We start from the raw sequence: 17,420 nt of genomic DNA, 5'->3' as shown, positions 1-17,420 counted from the left end.
CGTTGATGACGATGCCGGCGCTGCGAGTGCGCCGACCGAGATGCGTCTCCGCCGCGGGCTCGGCCTTGACGCCGAGCAGGGCCGGAGTGCCGGAGGAGTGCGATGAAGATCGGGAGGAGGAAGAAGAGGAGGAGGGCCCGAACCTCCTTGGCGCCCATGGCCCGGCGCGTCGGTGCTGCGCCGGGGCAGCCGCCCTCGCCGGGTACGCCAACGGCGGGTCGTTGCCGCCCTCGAGGTACGTTAGCACGCCCTCAAGTGTGCGGCCGGGGACGCCCCACCACAGGTGGCGCCCCTCGCTGTTCTGCTGGCCCCCAACCACCGGCGCACCGTTGATGGACGCCAAGCGCTGCTGCTGGCGGCGCTCGAAATACGCCGCCCAAGCCGCGTGGTTGTCGGCGGCGTACTGGGGGAGGGAGAGTTGGGCGTCGGTGAGGGAGGCGCGCACGACCTCGACTTCCTCGGCAAGTACTTCGGCTTCGCCACGGCGTCGGGCAACGGGGGAATGGGCACTCCCCCGGCGCTGAGCCTCCACCCCGTCGGCCCGGCGCGCATGTCCGGCGGTGCCGGGATGTTCGCTTGGAACAGGAGCCAGGACTCCTGTTCGCGGAGCGAACGGCGACCGAAGCTGTTGGCCGCCGCCTCGTCTCCGGGGTAGCGTTCCGCCATGGCGACGGGCTCGGGAGAGGTAGAGAGATAGGGGGAGGGGCTGGGCGGCGGCGCTCGGGAGAGGGAGGAGCTGGGCGGCAGCGAGGGGCGGGGCTGGTGTGGGCACAGGCGAGTGCAGGCCACCGGCTATATAGCCGCGCCGCACCCGTGTGTACGCGTGCGAGGGAGGGGAGGCGTCGGCGTGCCGTCCCGTGACGCGCCGCCCGTGAGGAATCAATGACAAGGCTGACCGGCGGCAGCCTTGGCATTGATTCCCCGCGGGAACCGAGGCCGTTGGGGGAAGACGAGGCGCCGTGTCGCTGACGCGGCGGACCCGCGGCGGCCCCGCGGCTGTTTCGCGCTAAAACAGTTCGCCCCGGCGCCCCCAGTCACCCCCCAACGCGCCGGATTCGGCCTGGGTCCGCCCGCGCTGTTTTTGGTCCAGACCGGTAAAAATCGGGCTCCTAGGGACGCGACTGGGCCGTTTTTTTTACGCCGGCGTGAAAAAATCATCTGGAGAGGCTTTCCTGGAGGTGCGGCTGGAGATGCGCTTACATTGCAATGCCTTCGGGACTAAAGGGCCACCCGCATCGTGTAGGGGAAGTGATGCGTTTGGGGACTACGTACACAGGAAGGGACCCCCTGCACGTGGAATTCTGAGCATATGGCATTTATCGACGATTTGGTTTGAACGGTAGCCTGAGGTTGGCAGCTGGGTACGCGGTCCTCAAGGAACGAAGGGGCAACAGAATGTGTCCCTTTATGTTCGAAAGAGAATGTGGCATTTCATTCCTCTTGGACCATTAGCAAGAGCTAAAGGCCTAACGATTAAGAAATGGCCGCATAGCAGACAAGATGGTCGATCAGGAGGCTGGTAACATTAATCTTGTAGAGAAGAACTACAGATATACCTATCAAGAGTCTGGATTTGCGGAGGTACAATCTCTGTTGTGACTTTATTAATCTTGTAGCTCCGAATCCAAGCATACCTAAAAATTACTTCTAGAAATGTTAACATTACTTCTAGTGCCAAAATCACTCATCCGGAGATTTGGTTCGCTCAAGCACTCCTCTTTAAACACGTTCACCATTGCAGTAGCAAATCTCAACATTGCTTCTAGAAATGTTTTCTCACCCATTCAAAGGTGCACATTCCACTGGTCTGCGGCCACACCACATGCAAGCATCCTCACAACAGTTATGCATTATGCAAGAAGAGAAACCAGACAGGTCAGTGACATCCCTCTTGAGCAGTAATCATCATCATAGGCTCACACACGATCCACGATGCGCAAGCATGCGCATCCTGAAGCCGAAGCGACGCCAAAATTAGCCCGTTGGAGATGATCTTAGCTGCGTAGCAAAATCCACTACCCATGTGCGCTGACCCAAAGATCGCAAAATATATACAGTATTTTCATTCGAAAAGGAAAAGATCACAAGAGAAGCTGGTGAGTGCAAAAGAGATCGCTAAAGGAGAGGCCAACAAGACGTTCGAATCTAGGACGGTTGTACTTCGACGGCAGCCATCTTTTCCATAGACAGGCACAGAGTGAATGACCTTTCTTTATACAATCTGCGGACAAAAATGGGCGACCAAATTGCAACGGCTCACATTGCATTCGGCACACCACTTGCATGCAATCGATCGCACTCGCGATGTCCCGCGAGGCAGAATGCCATGCATGCATGTCGTTCTGCAAAGTGAAGTGTGAAGACTCCGGTGACTAGCAGGCCGGAGACGTACGTTGACCTATGTACTCCGTTGACCGCACGGAGGAGATGAGCGCCACATACCAATTACCAAGGTGGAGAGGTTCTTGTAAAGGTGAAACTACAGCAAGTGTGAATGTCAAGCTTAATATCGTTATATTAGTTATTACTGGTTCATTGTTCATGTGTGAACGAACAGCAGTAGCCTGAACTTAGCTGGACTAGTTGCTTTGTGTTCGGAGCAATCGAGCCGGTGTGGTGTGCTGTCCTGACCAAATTAAATGAAGTTGGCCATTCAGCAATGCAGGTGTACAATATCAGTACATCTACAGCTAGAGCACAATGCAGCGATCGAGTAGCTTGCTATCCTCCCCAACCAATACTATCGCCTCGGCCTACTTTGGAACAAGAACCCGAAGGGTGATGGCAACCGGAGCGGTCGGCCGCCGTTTAGGACCCGAAAGGAAGCGCTTCCACTCGGTTTACACGGGCTTGCCGTTTGCTGTTTCCTCTTCCGCAGCGCGCACACAGTGTCGACACCCTATCGACATTCGACCAGAGGCCGGCTGGGACATTTTTTCCTTCCCTTTTTCCTTTTGAGCCCGGTTTGTGTGCATTTAAGTGCAGGAAAACAATGACCCGCAACGTTTATCTGTTTATTTTCCAAAAAAACACATGTAGCTACTTTGTAGTCTTTCTTTATGAAAAGGGTTTAGATCTATATTATATTAGTGTAAAAAATTCATTGGAAGTACAAATCACCACAACCATAATGAAAATTATATTGAGATTCTGGACCACGGGACAACTACTACCACCGTCAGAACGAGTCGCGGACGCACTGCTGTCGCCGATTCCCTACCGCAGCCGGCTTAAACTTGTTGGTGAAAGCTCTTCGTGCATGTGCCCCTAAGAAAAAGTGCATTGGGGGTGCAGTTGTCACTATTGAACCCTTGAATTTCAAGATTTGAAACACCTGACATCAAATCTCGGCATCATGCACGCATGGTGAGAAACTATAATCTCAATGCATCATTGGGAGCTTCGTCGACTACTCCAGACGAACAAACTTGAGGAGGATCAGAGTGCGAAAGACAAACTTGAATAAGAAAAACCGCCATCCGCAGGAACATCACACCTATGCTGGCTGAAAAAAACCTAACCTAAACTACTAGTCAGAGCGAAGGCACCAGAAAATAAATAACACTTGCAACAACATTTTTTTAAAATATTATTATTTTTAGTAGAAGGCTACCATCATATATTTAAATTGCCTAATTCTTCTAAAGCCTCTTTACAAAAGCAGTCATGCACCCGCGACGACACGCAATGAGCAACGATGCCACTTCCAGCATTTTCGGAACCCCTCGGGCCATTGTAATGTTGATGACACATTGACCAGGAAGTCGTCGGTCGGAACCAGAAGAGGCTGGCAACAACGAACCGAGGATCAGATCGTCGTCGCGAAGAAAAAGACACGATGTGGCCTGAAGAACCATCCCAGATCCAACTAGCAAGAATTGAAGAGACCCGACCGCATTAGCTTGTTGAGGAGCTCAAACCTGGTCACACATCGTCGAACGAAGGAGTAGTCAGAAGTACTAAGGTATGAATTGGCACCATCCACTCCACTGAGCAATGCAGCCCAAACTCACCAAACATAACATAGAAAAAAGGGCCTGACTTGGCTTTGGTCGGAGCTCCAGGCAACCTTCACTGATGTGAATAAGCATTGTTGAAACGACGATAACGGGGATAATATTACTCCACATCATTGATGAAGCCATCTTCTCGCCAACGTCAACTGAAAACCTAGGCCAAACCCTAGTAAGAGGTAAGGCGACACACACCACACGCACAAACCCAACCTGAGTTGCCCTCACATCGCCGTTACGGAAGGCACCCAAAAACAAGGGGAACCAACGTCGGCAATCCTTACGTGGAAAACTTATGCGAGGACAACTTAAGTTAAGTGTGATATAACTTCATTATACAATGTGCACCCTCGCGAGTGTTGTTATGGTAATGGGCCGCCCCATTTAAGCGCATTATTTCTCAGGACCTTCCACCCGGTTTTGGGAAGGTTTAAGAAGGCCCCGTGTCAGATTTTCGTTTTTCCTCCCTTTTCTATTTTTGTATCGGGTTTCCGTTTTTTCTTTCCTTTATTTATATTGTTTTTATATATTTTATATAAATGTTTTCCTTTTTTCATTTTCAATTAATGAATATTTCAAAAAAAAACATGAACACTTTTTTAAAATTCATGAACATGTGCAAAAATCATAAACAATTTGAAATACACAAATATATTTAAATTCAGGAACAATTTTAAATTTTGAATGATTTCAAAATTCATGAGCATATTTTAAAATTCATGTATATTTTTTCCAATTTGCAAACAATTTTGAACTTTATGGATATTTTTAAAAATTTATACTCCCCCCGTCTCAAATAAGTGTCTTGACCTTAGTACAAATTTGTACTAGAGTTAGTATAAAGTTGAGACACTTATTTTGAGACGGAGGGAGTATATGTTTTTAAACGGTATGCCTAGGGCACATCTAGATGTGGCCTAATTATTACACATATAAATGACTCAATCAAGTATAAAAAAGGAAAGGAAAAGAACGAAAAAATAGCCACAGGGACCTCCGACTAAAATCAATGACATAGAAATTAGATGTGCAATACTTAGAGCAAATCTATATATGCCGTAGCAAAACCGTTTTTTAGATCATGAACACCTTTTTGAGAGTCTTCCCTCGCGCACGTACGATGGACAACTACATACCGCGCTTGCGTGCCAGCAATTTCTTTTTGTGGAAAAGAAACTTTCATTAATCAATCATGGTGATTACATTCAGTTTCAACTATGCTAGCTATCTCCATAGGAGAATTACGAGGCCAGCAGGCAGTACGTTGTTGCGTGCCAGCAAACTTGCCTCCTCATTGGACGATAAAGTGTCGTCATTGTGAGTAATTTCCCCCTAAACACCGAAATAAATCAGGAAGACAATCTGATTCGCTAATTAACACATCACCCGTCGGTTATACCGAGCGCGCTTACAACGCTGACAACCTGTGCTACACCGTGTTTTCTCATGCATGTCGTCACCTTGTGAGAGATAGTCGTTTTCAACTGAAGGGATCGCCTAATTCCGCAGGTAATTGACCCTATAAACCCTAATTAACCGCGACATGATGTCTGCAGCAGAGCTGTTTCCTCCATCCATCTATATATAAACCCGGCAGCCAGCGTCGCTAAGCTGCCAAGAAGCGCGCTCTCCCAGTTCCTGATCTCCCCCGCGTTGTCGCGCTCTCAAGTGCATCACGATAGTCTAGACATGAAGCCGAGCGCCGGCGTCCTCCTCGCCGCCGTCGTGGCGCTGCTCTTGGTCGCCGCTGTGCGGGGCGATGACGACTGCGGGTCGCCGGAGTCGGCGGCGCAGGACCGCGCGCGGGCGAACCCTCTCAAAATCGCGGCCTTCTTCTCCATCCTGGTCTGCGGGGCGCTGGGCTGCTCCCTGCCCGTGCTGGGGCGGCGGGTGCCCGCGCTCCGGCCCGAGGGCGACGTCTTCTTCCTGGTCAAGGCGTTCGCGGCGGGGGTCATCCTCGCGACGGGGTTCATCCACATCCTCCCGGACGCCTTCGAGAACCTCACGTCGGACTGCCTGCCTTCCGATGGGCCGTGGAAGGACTTCCCGTTCGCCGGGCTAGGGGCCATGGTCGGCGCCATCGGCACGCTCGTCGTCGACACCGTCGCCACGGGGTACTTCACGCGCGCCCACCTGAACAAGGACGGAGCGCACGGCCACGGGGCGGTAAGCAGCAGCGCCGCCGTCGTGGACGAGGAGAAACAGGCCGCTGCCGCCGCCAGCGAGGAAGCGCGCCGTCACGAGGGCGGGGAGCACGAGGTACACGTCCACACGCACGCGACCCACGGCCACGCCCACGGGTCGGCGGCGCTCGTTGCGGCCGTCGGCGGCGCCGAGGACGAAAAGGACACGATCCGGCATCGCGTAATCTCTCAGGTTGGTACGAGTCATCGCGTAATGCTTGTACTGTCGTGTGTGCAGTTTTTTTGTGACACGACGATGACGAGGTTGTATTATTGTAGGTACTTGAGTTGGGCATTGTGGTGCACTCGGTGATCATCGGCATCTCCCTCGGCGCGTCTCAGGACCCGGAAACAATCAAACCTCTCGTGGTCGCCTTGAGCTTCCACCAGATGTTCGAGGGAATGGGCCTTGGTGGCTGCATAGTTCAGGTATACCCATAGACGTTATGAAGTTTGTCACAGTTTTTCAGAAGTTATCACTCTCTCTATCTTTATCTTTATATCTCTACCTCTATCTCTATACTTAGAAAGAATATAAGGTATCACTTTTTTAAAGCGAGCGTAAGGTTTTATATTTCACTTTTCTTCGCACCCTCTCAGTCCAACCTTTTTCGTATGATAATCAATCACCTAATTTACTAACCTTCCGAACCTATTCTACTTTAATTTATTTACCATACTTCTCATCAAAATATAAGGTGAATCACGGGCAGAATTCGATAAACATTTATTTACACAATCGCATAAATATGGGCAGTTAAATCACAATCTAACATACTAGAATATTTATATCTCATTGCAACGCACGAGCATTGTCCTAGTTATTACAAAAAGAGCATCCATGCATAGAGAAAAAGAACGGGTTTGCTAAGGCACATCTAGATGTGCATTAAATATTGCACATCTAAGTCCTATACCATTGATTTTATATCACATTGCAACGCACAAGCCTTGTCCTAGTTATTACAAAAAAAGCATCCATGCATAAAGAAAAGAACGGGTTTGCTAATGCACATCTGCATGTGCATTAAGTATTGCACATCTAAGTCCTATACCATTGATTTTACGTGAAAATTTGAGCAGGTATTTTTCTTTTTTCTTCTTATATTGATTGAGTCATTTACATGTGCAATACTTAGGGCGTATCTAGATGTGCCTTATACAGACCGAAATATCTGCTGGAAATACCCAATATATCTTGATAAAAACCAAGCATATTTGACCAGTGACTCGTGGGGTGCATGTTATGCAAAGGTGCCACTAGTCCACTACTTGACTTGCTTGCCTATTTTTGTAGAAAAATAAAACAATAGAGGTCTTTCCATGCATGTACGAACATTTTAAAGGATGGCTATACATGCCTAACTGGAACTTTGTATGTGTGGTCTCCATCAGAAATGGTAACGCCCATCTAAATAAACACTAGGACTTCTGCTTCGGAAAGGGGAGAATTCTATTATGCTTCTCCGTGTAAAGTTCTAGAGAACCATTTATACATATCTAGAGAATATATGTCTGCTAATCTTTCTTTTCGGCAACGATGTCTAGTGATCATGAGAGCGAAGAAAGTGCAGCTGAGCACTTTTTATGGCCTGGAGAATAAATCAAATGAATCAGTAACTGCGTAACTACATTCTGCATATGACACCAGATGTTCGAAAACTAAGAAGTGACCTGCTTTAACAAATTCAGGAGAATCTCCTGCTACTTTTGACCCACTCATTTTAACCAAGAATATCCTCACAAGACCATGACTGGTAGCACCATGCTGTTTTATAACCTCATACAACTAAATTTAGTCCTGATTTTTTTTTCTAACGATGATGCAGGCAAAGTTCAAGGCCAGGTCCATCGTGACCATGATCCTCTTCTTCTGCCTGACAACGCCGGTGGGCATCGCCGTCGGCTATGGCATATCGCGAGTGTACAACGAGAACAGCCCGACGGCGCTGGTGGTGGAGGGCGGCCTCAACTCCGTGGCAGCGGGGATCCTCGTCTACATGGCCCTCGTCGACCTCCTCGCCGAGGACTTCATGAACCCCAAGGTGCAGAGCAGGGGGAAGCTGCAGCTCGGCATCAACGTCTCCATGCTGGTCGGTGCAGGCCTCATGTCCATGCTCGCCAAATGGGCCTAGTCGCGAGCCTACAACTTGAAACAGTTTTGCTCCATGACATATGTACAGACGTACCTATTGGGTCGTCGAGTTTGAAACGATATAATTTCCCAAACTAGGTAATGCCAACCCAGTAGCGTGTCTGAAGAAAACCTGTTTTGGACCGAAAGTTTGGGAGGTGCGGAAAGCGTGAGTGTTTATCGCAAGGGATGTCGACATTATGTCGCCAGCTTTGACAAGGCTTTCAACCAAAACTGATGGAAAGAAATTCTTCACATACTCCTAGATGATACCATATCCGCCAAAACAAAATGAGTATATTATTGACTTTGACCGAGAACCAAGAACCAAGTGCAAGCTAACCTGGCGGTGAGAGTTGAGAAATTCGTAAGGATAACCACAGGGCGAACGGATGCGTGCGTCCATCCATTTGCTTCAAGATTAGTGCAGTAGTTTATGTCATTAACCTTTAATCGATGCACTGGGGTTCATGCATGCTAGCTTTTGGCAGAGTTGCATGCGTCACCCACCCCATCTCCCATGCCTTCTCAGTTTATCATAAAACTAGAACATGGTGAAACGCGTTGCTGCCTTCGGCTAATTTTTATAAACGGGATTGCTAAATCTCAGTCGATTCTATATTCGTGAGATCTTATATTTTGTGGACATTCGTGCATTTTTTTAAAAATCATTCTTCGTCCATTTTTCTTAATTTTAATCAAGTCTCTGTCGACTGAGATCTAACCACATCATATTTTAAAAAGTATGATGGGTATGTATATCAAGGTTGGTATTTTCCTGGTAAAATACGTGCAGACCTTGAGTATCTATTTTGTCATAATAAAGCAACATGTGCCCAATAATCAGTTCAAACATGATGAACTCATGCAGTTATCACCTTGGAAATATGATATGACATGATTGCCAATTTTTCATAAAAGAATCCAGTTACTTAGTTGAGATCATCCTCTTTCTCCTTTGAAGGATAGAGAGAGATAGGGCTATCCGGTTGTTGCATGCGCTTTTGATCCAGCAATAGTTGATGGTGGAGGAAGCTATTGTCTTGTATTATAGTATTATATGCATAAGAACAGGAAGAAAGGAAATGAAAACGGTAACACAATTATTTCACCAAATTCAAACAGGTCCAAGCAAATAACAAATGATCTTATAAATTCACAATACAAATGAGCTTAGAGTTCACCTTGTACTAAGAAGGATCCTAGCAATCACATGCCTAACAGACTAAATCTAACGTTGTAGTACCAACAACAATAAATCATCTTTGCATTTGTCTTCAAGAAATGCTTGAACTCAAACCAATTACTGCAACATCAATCTAGCATGCTTGCACATATGCGCTATAAAAAAAATATCACCTTCTTCCTCGGAGGAGAACACATGATGCGAGGGATGTAAATGACAAATAAGCGGCGTTCCCAAGTCCCATTTAGTTAGCTTTAGCTACTTCCATGGTCCATTTTCCAAAAAAAAAAATCATTGAACTATTAGATCATCACTGGGTTTAAATGGAACCCGGTTTACATCCCTATGCGGCTTGATAAACTTGCACCAGGTAGATGTAGTAGCCTGAATCGCTTACAAGGTACAATCCCTCATCCTCGCCGTAACTCTGAAACCATCAATCATCAAAACACAATCTTTTCTATATGCAGCAAAGGATATCACAAAATACACATGGCTCGCTGTATATGGAACATTATTAATTAAAATCAGCGGACTTGAATTTGTGCCTGGTCATAGAACTTCTTTTTTGTCCATCATTCATTGTCTAAAAAAAGAAAACTATTTTCAGACATGGTGATGATTTCGTGGGAATTGCCACATAATCCTATATACATAAATAGTTTATCCCTGCAATCTTAATACTCTCAACATGCACACATGACACCTCGCCAAACATAATTTGGTATGATATTAATTGTGTGCTAAACATGTTGACCACTCGCCATTGAAGCAGTCTAGGCGGTTGGATTGAGCTGGTTTGATGGGCTGAGATTAGTAGGATCTGCCCCTTTGGGTCTTTTTATATTGGTATATATTCATGTACTTGAATTCTAATACATGTATTATGAATCTGTACCCTAAACAGCGTCATCTTTGTCTACTAATCATTTGTTTGTACATTGTTGTTCTTGATAGCATATATTCATGTGATGTATTTTTCAGTTGCTAACAGAAAGACACACGGTTCTTTCACATGGACAGGACTAAGTACAATATTTCTTGCTTCAATCTGCGGAGAGTACCAAACAAGATGATTGCCCAATTTATAGTATTCCCTCTATCCATCTATATAGGGCCTAATGCATTTTACGAGGCTAACTTTGATCACATGTTAGAGCAATAATATATGACATGCAAGCTAAAGCATATCGTTAAATTCGTACGTGAAAAGAGATTCCAATGATATAATTTTCATATTATACATCTCATATACTATTATTTTTATTAATAGTCAAAGTCAATGTCGAATAATGCATTAGGCTCTATATATATAGATGGAGGGAGTACAATGGTATAGGTTTTCAATAGAACAATAATTTCCGATGGATAGCAAACAAAGAAAACTTGAGAGGGTTTGAACCTATGCCGGACATTACGGGCGCCGGGCGTAGGAAGGAAGAATGGCGTCATGCCACGCAAACACGTCAGTGAGGAGATGATGCTGACGGTCACATCTCTTAGAGCATCTCCAGCCGTTGGCCCCCCAGGGGGCGCCTAAAATCGAAACCTGGGGGTGAGCCGGCGCAAAAATTGGGCCTGAGGGCGAGTTGGTCCCCAGCCGTCGGCCCCAGGGCCGCCCCCAGGCGCGTTTGAAAATAAAATTTGTTTAGCAAAGTTCGGCACAGTTCGGCGAAGTTTGGCGAAACACGATGAATTTCGGCAAACTTGGGCATATATTAGACATGTTTGCCGGTTTTCATTACATAGGAAAATAGATAACTAATAAACTAAAAGAGAAACTGGCTGAACGCCGAGTAGTCGCCGTCGCCGCCGCCATCGTCGCTGCCGTCGTCGAACTTCTCCTCCTTGACGCGGTCGTCCCTGGTGGACCCCTGACCGGCGTCGCCAACACGGGCTGGTGGCGGTGGCGCGTCATCGTCGTCGCTGTCGCAGATGACGATGACCCCGCCTTCGTCGCGGCCGCGTCGGTGCTCCACGAAGCGGCGCAGGGCGGTGCACTGGCGCTCCTTCGCCTTCTCCAGACGCTCCTTCTCCATCGCTATGGAGTCCCCGCGCGCCCAAATCAGGGCCGCGTCGTCGTCGTCGAGCTCCGTCTTCACCGGCGCGAGCCCCGGCTCCGTCTTTGGCATGACAAAGAGTGGAGGAGGAGCCGACGAGGAGGCGCGCCGGCCGCCCTCGTTGATGACGATGCCGGCGCTGCGAGTGCACCGGCCGAGCGGCGTCTCCTCCGCGGGCTCGGCCTTGACGCCGAGCAGGGCCGGGGCACCGGAGGAGTGCGAGGAAGATCGAGAGGAGGAAGAAGAGGAGGAGGTCCCGAACCTCCTTGGCGCCCATGGCCCGGCACGTCGGTGGTGCGCCGGGGCGGCCGCCCTCGCCGGGTAAGCCAACGGCAGGTTGTTGCCGCCCTTGAGGTGCGTCAGCACGCCCTCGAGTGTGCGGCCGGGGACGCCCCACCACAGGTGGCGCCCCTCGCTGTTCTTCTGGCCGCCGACCACTGGCGCATCGTTGGTGGATGCCAACCGCTGCCGCTGGCGGCGCTCGAAGTACGCCGCCCAAGCCGCGTGGTTGTCGGCGGCGTACTGGGGGAGGGAGAGCTGGGCGTCGGTGAGGGAGGCGCGGACGACCTCGACCTCCTCGGCAAAGTAATTTGGCTTGGCCACGGTGTCGGGCAACGGGGGAACGGGCACTCCCCCATCGTTGAGCCTCCACCCTGTCGGCCCGGCACGCATGTCCGGCGGCGCCGGGATGTTCGCCTGAAACAGGAGCCAGGACTCCTGTTCGCGCAACGAACGGCGGCCGAACCCGTTGGCCACCGCCTCGTCTCCGGGGAAACGCTCTGCCATGGCGACGGGCTCGGGAGAGGTAGAGAGGGAGAGGGAGGGGCTGGGCGGCGACGCTCGGGAGAGGTAGAGGGAGGGGCTGGGCGGCGGCGAGGGGCGGGGCTGGTGTGGGCACAGGCAAGTGAGGCCGCCGGCTATATAGCCGCGCCGCGCCCGTGTGAACGCGTGCGAGGGAGGGGAGGCGTCGGTGCGCCGTCCCGTGATGCGCCGCCCGTGAGAAATCAATGGCAAGGCTGACCGGCGGCAGCCTTGCCATTGATTCCCCGCGGGAACCGAGGCCGTTGGGGGAAGACGAGGCGCCGTGTCGCTGACGCAGCTGGCCCGCGGCTTTTTCGCGTCAAAACAACTCGCCCCGGCGCCCCCGGGCGCCCCCCAGCGTGCCGGGTTCGGCCTGGGTCCGCCGACGCTGTTTTCGGCCCAGGCCGGCGAAAATCGGGCTCCTGGGGGCGCAACTGGGCCATTTTTTCGGCACCGGCACGAGAAAATCGCCCGGGGGGGGGAGCTGGAGATGCTCTTAGCTTTGCCACACGCAAGCCTCTTCTGTCTATCCCAGTTTGCTCACCTTCCCATCCTATCGGGTGCTCCTCATCTCATCTTCATCCCCCTTCACTCAGCACAGAGAAGCGAATGAAGAAGGCAGTGGCGTGGAAGCTTCGAGGCGACTGGAGACTGCCGGAGTGGAAGAGCAACTAGATGGCCCGACATCTCTCTATCTATCTATCTATCTATCTATCTATCTTTCTCTCTATGCGCATCTAGGCGAATCCCCATCCCGAGTTCCAGACATATTCTTCCCCACGTGGATCCATCGCTCGCTACCTGCAGGCCACATGTCACCGATGGAATTTTTTCGACTTGGTTTTTTACCATGGGGTGGCGGCCTAAGGCCAACTCCATCGCGCGACCCTAAACGGACGTCCGGATTCTGTCCGTTTGGGTAGGGATTTGGGGTCGTGTCCGGGCGTGTCCTGGAATGCGGTGGTCGTGCGCCCAACGCGCGGACGCATCCCGGTCATATCCTGTCCGCGTATTTTTCTTTGCAAGTCCTTAACCTTTTTTTATCATTCATTTTTGGCACATGACAATACATCATCACATTTTAACTAGTAAAACAGGGCCAAAAAAAATAAGAACAATAAGAATACATTTTAGAAGATAGCCAACTTCCATAACGGCCCCCTTGAGTTGGGTTAGGGCCTTCTCGATGCACTCATTGTTGATCTGTGGAGGAGGCTCGATCTGGCATCCTCCTTTCTTCTTCAAGCCAGATGTAGATGTTGCTTCCTCACACCTAGTCTCGTGTCTAGCCTCTAATCTAGCAACAAGTGCACTTGTCTCATTTACAGCCTCTATACTAGCTAAAAGTGCACTAACATGTACTAAATTTCGCTCTATCAATATATCGATGTACTCTTCTTCCCAATACCAAAACTTGCATCCATTTTACACAACAAAATTTGAAGTTAGCACAACTAATCAAATATAGAGCACAGACCGAAGCTAAAAAAAGCGCATACCCCGTCCTTTAAGCACTTGATGAACACCCATCCGGGATGTTCCGCCGTTGTAGACACGCGGCGCATGACCATCCTTGGGTAGTGGTCGCACTTAATGAGTGGCAACGGTGCGCCGGCGAGCTTTTGGGCAAGCACCGAGCCCGGTCGACCATCATTCATGTATCTGCCGGCGGACCACCGACGGTGCAGATCCGAGCGGCTAGAGGAGGAGCCACTGCCTGCATGTGGCCTTGTGGCCCTGCCAGGGCCTTCCGGCGAGGTGCCCGGCTAGTCCATGGCGCGCCCCGGCCTCCCACAGTCGGCCAAGCTCAAGACCGACCGGATCCGCCCCAAATCCTGTTGGAAATATGCCCTAGAGACAATAATAAATTAGTTATTATTATATTATATTTTATTGTTCATGATAATCGTTTATTATCCATGCTAGAATTGTATTGATAGGAAACTCAGATACATGTGTGGATACATAAACAACACCATGTCCCTAGTAAGCCTCTAGTTGACTAGCTCGATGATCAATAGATGGTTACGGTTTCCTGACCATGGACATTGGATGTCGTTGATAATGGGATCACATCATTAGGAGAATGATGTGATGGACAAGACCCAATCCTAAGCCTAGCACAAGATCGTGTAGTTCGTTTGCTAAAGCTTTTCTAATGTCAAGTATCATTTCCTTAGACCATGAGATTGTGCAACTCCCGGATACCGTAGGAGTGCTTTGGGTGTGCCAAACGTCACAACGTAACTGGGTGGCTATAAAGGTACACTACAGGTATCTCCGAAAGTGTCTGTTGGGTTGGCACGAATTGAGACTGGGATTTGTCACTCCGTGTAAACGGAGAGGTATCTCTGGGCCCACTCGGTAGGACATCATCATAATGTGCACAATGTGACCAAGGAGTTGATCACGGGATGATGTGTTATGGAACGACTAAAGAGACTTGCCGGTAACGAGATTGAACAAGGTATCGGGATACCGACGATCGAATCTCGGGCAAGTATCGTACCGCTAGACAAAGGGAATTGAATACGGGATTGATTGAAATCCTCGACATCGTGGTTCATCCGATGAGATCATCGTGGAACATGTGGGAGCCAACATTGGTATCCAGATCCCGCTGTTGGTTATTGGCCGGAGAGTTGTCTCGGTCATGTCTGCATGGCTCCCGAACCCGTAGGGTCTACACACTTAAGGTTCGGTGACGCTAGGGTTGTTAGGAAGACTTGTATACCGAATGTTGTTAGGAGTCCCGGATGAGATCCCGGACATCACGAGGAGTTCCAGAATGGTTCGGAGGTGAAGATTTATATGTAGGAAGTTGTCATACGGTCACCGGAAAGGTTCGGGGGCATATCGGTATTGTACCGGGGCCACCGGAGGGTTTCCGGGGGTCCATCGGGAGGGGCCACCTCTCTCGGAGGGCCTAATGGGCTGTAGAGGAAAGGGAACCAGCCCTACATGGGCTGGCCGCATCCCCCCCTTGGGCCCATGCACCTAGGGTTGGGGGGGAAACCCTAAAGGGGGCGCCCCCCTTGCTTGGGGGGCAAGCCCCCTCCCCTTGGCCGCCGCCCCCCCTCTAGATGAGATCTAGAGGGGGCCGGCCCCCTTCCTCCTTCCCCTATAAATAGAGGGGTAAGGGGAGGGCTGCAGAACAGATCCCTGGCGCGGCCCCTCCCCTCCCCAACACCTCTCCTCCTCCGCAAGAGCTTGGCGAAGCCCTGCCGGACTACTGCAGCTCCACCACCACCACACCGTCGTGCTGCTGTTGGAGCCCTCTTCCTCAACCTATCCCTCCTCCTTGCTGGATCAAGGCGTGGGAGACGTCTCTGTTCCGTACGTGTGTTGAACGCGGAGGTGCCGTCCGTTCGGCGCTAGGATCATCGGTGATTTGGATCACGACGAGTACGACTCCATCAACCCCGTTCACTTGAACGCTTCCGCTTAGCGATCTACAAGGGTATGTAGATGCACTCTCCTTCCCCTCGTTTCTAGATTACTCCATAGATTGATCTTGGTGATGCATAGAAAATTTTGAATTTCTGCTTCGATCCCCAACAGTGGCATCATGAGCTAGGTCTATGCGTAGTTTCTATGCACGAGTAGAACACAAAGCAGTTGTGGGCGTTGATTTTGTCAATTTACTTACCGTTACTAGTCTTATCTTGATTCGGCGGCATCGTGGGATGAAGTGGCCCGGACCGACCTTACACGTACTCTTACGTGAGACTGGTTCCACCGACTGACATGCACTAGTTGCATAAGGTGGCTAGCGGGTGTCTGTCTCTCCCACTTTAGTCGGATCGGATTCGATGAAAAGGGTCCTTATGAAGGGTAAATAGAAATTGGCATATCACGTGTGGTTTTCGCGTAGATAAGAAACGTTCTTGCTAGAAACCTATAGCAGCCACGTAAAAACTTGCAACAACAATTAGAGGATGTCTAACTTGTTTTTGCAACATATGCCTTGTGATGTGATATGGCCAAAAGGATGTGATGAATGATATATGTGATGTATGAGATTGATCATGTTCTTGTAATAGGAATCACGACTTGCATGTCGATGAGTATGACAACCGGCAGGAGCCATAAGAGTTGTCTTTATTTATTTATGACCTGCGTGTCAACATAAACGTCATGTAATTACTTTACTTTATTGCTAAAGCGTTAGCCATAGTAGTAGAAGTAATAGATGACGAGACAACTTCAAGAAGACACGATGATGGAGATCATGATGATGGAGATCATGGTGTCATGCCGGTGACAACGATGATCATGGAGCCCCGAAGATGGAGATCGAGAGGAGCAAAATGATATTGGCCATATCATGTCACTATTTGATTGCATGTGATGTTTATCATGTTTTACATCTTATTTGCTTAGAACGACGGTAGCTTAAATAAGATGATCCCTCACTAAAATTTCAAGAAAGGTGTTCCCCCTAACTGTGCACCGTTGCGAAGGTTCGTTGTTTCGAAGCACCACGTGATGATCGGGTGTGATAGATTCTAACGTTCGAATACAATGGGTGTAAGCCAGATTTACACAGCAAAAACACCTAGGTTGACTTGACGAGCCTAGCATGTACAGACATGGCCTCGGAACACAGAAGACCGAAAGGTCGAGCATGAGTCGTATAGGAGATACGATCAACATGAAGATGTTCACCGATGTTGACTAGTCCGTCTCACGTGATGATCGGACACGACCTAGTTGACTCGGATCATGTTTCACTTAGATGACTAGAGGGATGTCTATCTGAGTGGGAGTTCATTAAATGAACTCAATTATCATGAACATAGTCTAAATTGTCTTTGCAAATATGTTGTAGATAAATAGCTCACGTTGCAGCTCCCTGTTTCAATACGTTCCTAGAGAAAGACCAAGTTGAAAGATATTGTAAGCACTGATGCGGACTAGGTCCGTAGTCCGAGGAGTGTTCTCACTGCTACACAGAAGGCTTTAGTCTTTGATGCACCGCTCGATGTATAAACCCCTACAACGTCGTCTGTGGATGTTGTGAACACCTGACAGACACATCCT

At 49.4% G+C, this 17,420-nt stretch overlaps 1 protein-coding gene across 1 annotated transcript; it reads left to right on the top strand.

Annotated features, from left to right (window-relative positions):
• The first annotated feature begins 5,463 nt into the window (after nt 1–5,463).
• On the top strand, nt 5,464–8,593 carry LOC125539987 (zinc transporter 8). The gene is made up of 3 exons (XM_048703543.2): nt 5,464–6,389; nt 6,476–6,625; nt 8,026–8,593. The coding sequence occupies exons 1-3, from the start codon at nt 5,703–5,705 to the stop codon at nt 8,329–8,331; spliced, it is 1,143 nt and encodes a 380-aa protein (XP_048559500.1). The 5' UTR covers nt 5,464–5,702; the 3' UTR covers nt 8,332–8,593.
• The last annotated feature ends 8,827 nt before the right edge of the window (nt 8,594–17,420 follow it).

This window comes from Triticum urartu, chromosome 2A (genome assembly GCF_056163025.1).
Source record: "Triticum urartu cultivar PI428250 chromosome 2A, HENAU_Tu73, whole genome shotgun sequence".
Taxonomy (NCBI): Eukaryota; Viridiplantae; Streptophyta; class Magnoliopsida; order Poales; family Poaceae; genus Triticum; species Triticum urartu.
Note: the sequence above shows the minus strand (reverse complement) of the source record. Positions and strands in the feature narration are given on the sequence as shown.